Source organism: Myxocyprinus asiaticus, chromosome 8 (genome assembly GCF_019703515.2).
Source record: "Myxocyprinus asiaticus isolate MX2 ecotype Aquarium Trade chromosome 8, UBuf_Myxa_2, whole genome shotgun sequence".
Classification (NCBI taxonomy): domain Eukaryota; kingdom Metazoa; phylum Chordata; class Actinopteri; order Cypriniformes; family Catostomidae; genus Myxocyprinus; species Myxocyprinus asiaticus.
Genome location: NC_059351.1, coordinates 20851493 through 20859778, shown reverse-complemented (window position 1 = coordinate 20859778; position 8286 = coordinate 20851493). Strand labels below are relative to the sequence as shown.

Sequence of the window (8286 nt, the reverse complement as noted above, 5' to 3'; positions counted from 1 at the left end):
AAGGCTGGTGGCATCATTCCGTGGGGAGTATGTGGGCACAGACTTTAGTAAAAGAAGCAGTAGGTTGTGTGATGAAATTACGCCCTTCACAGCAGACTGCCTTACAAGTAGAAGAGGACCTGTTTGAACACTTGCATATCTAGCCAGCATTGTCTGAGTTATGAGAGTGTGAAAGTATTTTCCCACTAATATAAACTATATACAAGTGTACCAGTCTTTTTGTGTGTTATTCAATTGCAACACTTGCATTATGCATGCTAAAGTTTATGTAACCTGAGCACAAAACCTGTCAAGAACATGTCAAGGTCACATTTCTCCAAAGTAAAACATTTAGCATGAAGAAAATTAACTCATTTTTTCTACAAATAAATGTTTTTCTACTTTTATGACAATCAAGCACCCCAAATTCTAATTACAAATCCTTTATCCATTACTTTAATTAAAAACAAAAAATATATTTTATTTGAATTGTAATATGATGGCATTTGTTGTGCACTTGCTAAAGCAATTTTTTAAAGTCAAACTGTAAAAATCACTGTAATAGTAATGAAAATCACCACTGAGAATATAATTTATTGTACTCATTCATATTTATGCAAATATATATCTTTCAGAGTGAAATATGACCCAGACATGCTTTTCCACACATTCATACATATCTGTTTGTGTTGGTACAATAAAATACATTTCTAAAAGGACCTTGGAGTGACAAATGTAATATAAATGTGCAGGGGTGGGGCCAGATGGAATGGGGTGGCATCTGCCACTCTAAAAATGAACTTTGCCAGCCCACTAGCCATCCCAACTTGTGGCAAACTTATCTTGTAAACACAACAATTTGGAGTCAAATGGCATATTAATCAGTGAAAGAAAATACTCATGTAGAAGTACCATGCCCTGTTTTTTGGACACGTATTATGGAATCTCCTTGGAGTATTGTGTAAATACCAAGGTATCTGAATATGGCAATCATACAGTGCCATGATATAAACACACACGCACGCACACACACACACACACACACACACACACACACACACACACACATATATATATATATATATATATATATATATATATATATATATATATATATATATATACAGTTGAAGTCAGATTATTACATACACTTAGGTTGAAAGTCATTAAAACTCATTTTTTTAACCACCACAGATTTCATATTAGCAAACTACAGTTTGGCAAGTCGTTTAGGACATCTACTTTGTGCATGACACAAGTAATTTTTCCAACGATTGTTTACAGACAGACTGTTTCACTTTTAATTGACTATATCACAATTCCAGTGGGTCAGAAGTTTACATACACCAAGTTAACTGTGCCTTTAAGCAGCTTGGAAAAATCCAGAAAATGATGTCAAGCTTTTCGACAATAAGCCAATTAGCTTCTGATAGGAGGTGTACTGAATTGGAGGTGTACCTGTGGATGTATTTTAAGGCCTACCTTCAAACTCAGTGCCTCTTTGCTTGACATTCAGGGGAAAATCAAAAGAAATCAGCCAAGACCTCAGAAAAAAAATTGTGGACCAGTTTTCCAAATGCCTGAAGGTACCACGTTCATCTGTACACAAAACACTACGCAAGTATAAACACCATGGGACCATGCAGCCATCATACTGCTCAGGAAGGAGATGCATCCCGTCTCCTAGAGATGAACGTAGTTTGGTGCGAAAAGTGCAAATCAATCCCAGAACAACAGCAAAGGGCCTTGTGAAGATGCTGGAGGAAACAGGTAGACAAGTATCTATATCTACAGTAAAATGAGTCCTATATCGACATAACCTGAGAGGCTGCTCAGCAAGGAAGAACCTTGACCTAAGTTAAACAATTTAAAGGCAATGCTACCAAATACTAACAAAGTGTTTGTAAACTTCTGACCCACTGGGAATGTGATGAAAGATATAAAAGCTGAAATACTCTCTACTATTATTCTGACATTTTACATTCTTAAAATAGTGATCCTAACTGACCTAAGACAGGGAATGTTTTCTACGATTAAATGTCAGGAATTGTGAAAAACTGAGTTTAAATGTATTTGGCTAAGGTGTATGTAAACGTCTTAAACTGTGTGTGTGTGTGTGTGTGTGTGTGTGTGTGTGTATATATATATATATATATATATATATATATATATATCAGAGTATGGTATTACCAACTGATACCATCACTGTACCATGGTACAGCTACAGTGTTTTTAACATATTTTCACGCTGTGTTCCCTGCCTCAACTCATAATAACACATGTAACTGACAATGACAAATAGCGAGGTTAGAGTGACTTCAAGAACAGCAGCAGACTGTAGCTAAAAAAAGAAATGCAAGAAAGAGAAAAGTGGAGCAAGCTGAAACAGAGCGAGCACAAACTGCCTGTCACAAGCGGCAAACGTCTTTCCAATCACACACAGCCAATCAGCAGCAATTATAGCAGAAGACAGCAAAGATTTCTCAACGAGAGGGAAAATTATGACCAAAAAAAAAAACAGGATAATGAAACGTCATATAGAAAACATTTACTGTAATTTCCTTTGAGAGCTGAAGAGGTCTTAAAAATCCTTATTGAAACATGGAAAAAAATATATGGCACAGTTATACAGAATTTAGTACAAATGTGCTGTTGGGAAAAAAATAAATAAATAAAACTACAATGGGGTCCCAAAAGCCCACAATGAAAATCTGGGATTCAAAATGTAATTTACACCTTTTAAAGTTGTAGAAGTTTTAGGAACAACTGAAAACACAGAAAAAATAATGATGCAGTGATGCAACATGAATAAGAAATGTCAGAATACTGAAATTCATGTATGTTTTCCACTAGTGATCTCAGACTTATGGACCCCACTGTATGTCAAAAAATATGTTCTAAATAGTAAAAAAAACAAAAAAAAAAAACAATAACATGAATCCATAGCAACAACATATGCATCTATTGTAAATGAAAGCCTTTTCTGTCTGCAATATCTCACAAACATATAAAACCAGATTTATCCAGATGCAGCTCTAGTATATATCTGCCAAACACTATCCAAGAACACATATGGGGCAAATCTTTGTTTGTTTGTTTGTTTAAAGCATACAATACATCTATTAAAATTTAGTGAAAGACTATTTGCCAATGGTTAAGAAAAATAAACATAATTCAATATGTATTCTCTGAAAACAAGTGTAAAAATCTTACACTATTTTGTATAATTATTTCCCTTTTAAAATTTGAGCAATTAGCAAAACAATTATTTAGTGCACCTTTAAAGACATTTCAGCCTGATCTCATTAAAACTGCATGACTGTGTTGACATTTTTGCCAAATTATATTATGTGGCTCCTAAAATGCATCACTGCAGTCACGAGGTGAAATGTCTTCTGTGTGGCGCTAAAAGAGAGTTCAATGTTCTCCCAAACGGATGAGGTTTTTTTTTTAAGGTTAATGCTCTATCGAGTTTTAAATAAATAATAATAAATTAAAAAAAACTACCTCCCAACCCTAAACCTACCCGATTGTGTCAGAGAAAGCAAACAAAAAACAAGCGCTGAAGCAACCACTTCATTTTAGGTGCTTCTATGACACTTTCAGCTTACGTGTTGACTTGCTAAGGACCGGGGTATGAGTCCTGAAGAGCATGCATCACAAGTGCAACACTATGAGCTGAGCTACCGCACAATTCGATTACACTCAAACAAGCTTGTGAATGCAGTTGGTTATGGAAATGCTAAAGTATATCGCCTTACAAGTCATGCACTATTGTAAAAGTGTTTAGATGTCATAAGACAGCATTGCGTGAGGAACAAAGAAAAAAGTAAGGGTTTATGAACTGATAATCTGATGTTTTACTTCTGATTTGTGGGAAAGTGAATAAAAGTAATTGCTGTAGTGCCTCTAGTGTTAATTTCACCAGGACACCATGCGATACATACAAGCCACGCAAAAGTACAGCTATAGTAACAAGATTCAGTGAGACCAGGTTGAAACGTTTAAATATTTATACTAAGAAAATAATTTTTTTGCAGTGCCATACTGCCTTGCGAGCACTGTAAATCTCTACTATCAGGGCTCTTTCGTGTGAATAGGGCTTTGTTGTCCTTGTGATGGAGAAGGTACAAAATGCTGAGAAAACCTTTAAAAGCAGGCCCAAGGCACAAGTCCATACTAACCAAACCTTGACCTCAATTGCAGTCAATGAGCCAAAACATAGTCTATGCTCAAGTACATGAATGCAAATGCTTGGTTCCCACCCTTTTTGACCAATGAAATTTCAAGACTTTTCCATTACTTTTCCAGTCATTGGTGATTACTGGAAAAGCATTTTTGAAAAGCATTCAAAGTCAGATAAAATCAGAGTTCCGAAAGTAAAAATCCCATAATTTTTTTCCATAGGTGAATTGATTTTTAAAGATAACTTTGATAAACGATAAAACCGATGGTATATGCTTCTGTTGGAGCAATCAGTCCACATTATTTAAACTTTATTTTGAAAAATGTGTGTTTATTAGTGGAATTTCTGGTGAAGAAATACACTTCCCATTATCCTGAAGGGAAACAATCCATCAATAAGAGAATAGCAGTCAACAAAGCGTGCAAAAAGAGCTCTGCAAAAATGTGAATGATGCAATCGAGTCACTCTCCCAACAGTCTCAAACTACTTGTATATTTGTATATATCTGAATATTTAGCAATGAACAACTTTAAATCAATAGTTTTATATTTTTCACTTTTAAATTAGATTACATCATTCATAATACTTCATGGAATTGTAGTTCATTCCTTTGTTAAAGATGTTAAGTACACAGTCTTGTCCCTTGATCTTTTGTCTGATTTTCAAATACTTTTTTGCTTCAAATCAAAGTTTGTAATGTTGTGATTCACCCCAGAGCTGGTTGGTTTGGTTCATGGCTTAAAACGATTTTATGAAATCCCTATGGAAAAAAAATGAATGGGAAAAATACACACGGAACCAAGGCGGACACTATTTTGCTCTCTATATCTAGCCGATTGAATAGTTAAGAAATTTAAGTTAGTTAAACTTAGTCAATCTATAAATTGTTGACATGTTCACAGCTAGCTACCTGAATAGTAACACATACTGTTTAATTGCACAGACATTTGAAGAAAACTCTATTGCCCCCTTGAGTACTGAGGTTTGTTACCGATACAGTAATGCTATAGCGTGTGTGTTAAGTATGTTCAATGGGGCGCTTACAATGCGTTGGCCCATTTGCAAAGAGTACGTTTTTTTGCCTACAAGTCAACATTTCATTACCTTAACCATGGCAACTAACCAGTCGGCCATTCACTCAAACTTTCATTCAATTACATGGTCAGTTTAGACCGATCAGTTTTGATCAAGATTTGTAGCACAATAAGACCGAACAGTGCATAAAGTCTGACACATTAACATTGTGTCACAAAATCAAGGACAAAAAAATAAGCTCATTTTACTCACATTCTACAGAGCTTCAGCTCTTCCAAATGTCTTACGAAAGGGGAGTAGCACCATACTTAGAAGAATTGTGGTATAAAGTAGTATCTTTAAAGTTTATAACTTGCGTCTAACTGTCTAAAAGTATAAACTAGTATTTTTAACCCTGATGTGAAAGCAGATAGGCTCTTTGGAGCATTGATGTAGTGTAAAACAATCGTTCAATTTTGAGAAAACTTGGTAGGTATCTCGTAAAATACTTCTTTTTTTTCCATTTAAAACTGTAGTGACATTGAAGAAACTTCCATTAATCCAAAAAAAACAAAAAAAAAACAAACAAAAAAAACGTGTTCCTGCTGATAGAACAATATGTTTAGTGCAATAAAGTCTGTAATGTCGCCCAGGCAGTTGCCGCTTTTACAGTAGTTATTTCCTCTGAGAGTGTAGCTCCCATTTCCTACGGTTGTCCCTTCCAGCCGTGCGTAAAAAGTAACAGTACTTCATCTCCGATGCTTCGCTTGTTTGTTTAATTGTCACCATGGTGTCCATTTGGGAAGGGGGAAGCTATTTCAACACTGTGCTTGTCAGTCCATCTCCAGCTCCATGAGTTTGTTGCGAGAGCGTGGTGTAGGTGTAGTGTTTTTACAGCAGCAGTGAGCACAGATCAGACCCAGGACGAGGGAAATGACACCCACAGTCACTGAAGCACAGATCCCGTACAGCAAAGGCAGCTTCATTGAGTCCCACACTAAAAAGAGACCAAACATTTGACACATACACACAAATTCTATGGACATCGGAATAGTTCACCCAAAAAGCAAATACTGTTATCATTTTTGTGATACCCTCATGTTATTTTGAAACCCGTTTGACTTTCTTTCTTAGGTGGAACATTCACATCACGTTGTTCAGTGCTCCCCTCCATCATAGCTTTTTGATTTAATTCGTATGGTTGGGAACATAGAAATGTTTCTGAATAAGATTTAAAAAATATATATTTTGTAAAAAATTCCAAGAACCAGAACAAAATTATTTTAATGACTTCCGGTTTAGTTAACGTGTCCGATTCCCGAGCAACTTACTCTTACTATGAGAAACATACAGCAAAATCAGTGCTGTCTAATTACAGAACAAATGATTCTTATGAGTCGTTTGAATCTATACCACAACATACAGTGTTTCCTACCAAACTAATGGCTTTTACCAGCCTATTCTTTTAGTGAATAATAATAAAAAAAAAAAACTTACTGAACCACAAGGAATTATTTTCTTTTTGTTTTTTTTAACATTAATGAATGAATAAAATATCTTCATAAAAGGTCTGCATAAACACACCTTTTGCAAGAATCAGTTCTGTTAAATATGAAATAATCATATCATTTGGTAACAGACTGCTAAGGGTAGAATATCCAATAAGAATTGCATTATTTAAAAAAATATTTATTACTCAAAAGTACTAAAAGAATCAATAATGGAACCAGAATCATTACATTTCTTTTTCCATTTGCTATTACATGGCTTCAGAAGACAAGGAATATAGTGCACAAGTCATAATACTTTTATTAAGTCATACTTCATGGACTACTTATAGTACTTTTTATGGTGTTTTTGGTCTTTTTCGGAGCTTGATAGTCCCTGGTAAATGTATTTCACTGTATGGAAAAAGAGTAGCATGAGCATACTTGAAATATTCTCCTTTTGCCTTTCACTAAAGAAGAAATGTCATACAGGATTTTTAACAACTTGAGGTTGAGGAAATAATCAAAGTATTTAAAGTTCTGAGTGAACCATTCCTTTAACAAGCAAATGCACAAGCTGTCTCAATTTTTACACTTGCAAGTTCCAACATGCATTGAGAATTCTGGCTTAACATAATACTATCGTGGGAACAATGTCAAACATTGCATTGGCAGCTTCCCACTAATAATAAAATTCTGTGTAACTAGTATAACTTCAGGCACGATAAATGTTGCAACTGTTTGTTAGTCATCAGAGAATTTCCTCAGTGTACTCACATGCGAACTTCACGTTCAGGAAGACTCTCTTTGAGGTCACCTCTGGCGCTTTGCTCCAGGCCCCTGTGGCAGTTGATCGTATCCATGGTGTGGCAGTACAGTGATACTCGCCGGCATCGCTGTCCTGGGTGCTGTGGATATTCAGGGTGAAAGCTTGGGGTCCCAGACGCTCCAGGCTACAGTCACTGCTGTCATTGCGCGGTATTTTGCGCACAACGCCCCAGCGATCCATACTGGCTAGCAGCAAGGGGCTGTTCGAACCCCTCAATCGACTCAGAAACCACTTCATCTCATACGCTACATCTTCTAATGGAAGAGACATCATAAAATTATGGTAAAAATGCATCAGACTGAGTGTTTGGTAATACTGTATGTATCGCTGTTAGCCATAAGCGGTTGTGAGTTACAGTGATTTTACTATGGTTAAGGGTTTTATTTTTAGGCAAAACCCAAAGAAGAGTCCCTTAATTGCATTTTTAATTGGTGGAAAAACAAATATGATCAATAATTGTTATGAGAAAAGCAACAGGACTCATGATACAGTCTCAGAGCGAGTCTCATGCACTGTAAAAGCAAAGTGATGCATGTTCACACATTTGCACAATTCCAAACATTTGTAACTGCTACATAAATGTAAAAACTAGGGATGCACTGATACCACTTTTTCTCTTCCCGTCCGATTCCGATATCAGAAATCTTAGTATCGGCCAATACCGATACCAGTGTTGTTTTTTTGCATAATCAGTTTAGAATATCTTTATTGTGTGGAACTAATTGGGAGTGCTCTTTAATATGTAAAGAAACACAAACCTCTAACTACACATTATTTGAATGTAAATGTAT

General features: G+C 35.7%; 1 protein-coding gene across 2 annotated transcripts in view; it reads right to left on the bottom strand.

Annotated features, from left to right (window-relative positions):
* Positions 1-1129: 1129 nt before the first annotated feature.
* Positions 1130-8286, bottom strand: part of LOC127444912 (prostaglandin F2 receptor negative regulator-like) — a 58886-nt gene continuing 51729 nt past the window's right edge. For both annotated transcript variants that reach the window (XM_051704567.1, XM_051704568.1), the window contains exons 8-9: positions 7444-7749; positions 1130-6176 (exon numbers count right to left, since the gene is read on the bottom strand). In XM_051704567.1, coding sequence (XP_051560527.1) covers positions 6013-6176; positions 7444-7749 — 470 coding nt within the window. In that variant the 3' untranslated portion in view covers positions 1130-6012. The remainder of the gene's footprint in view (positions 6177-7443; positions 7750-8286) is intronic.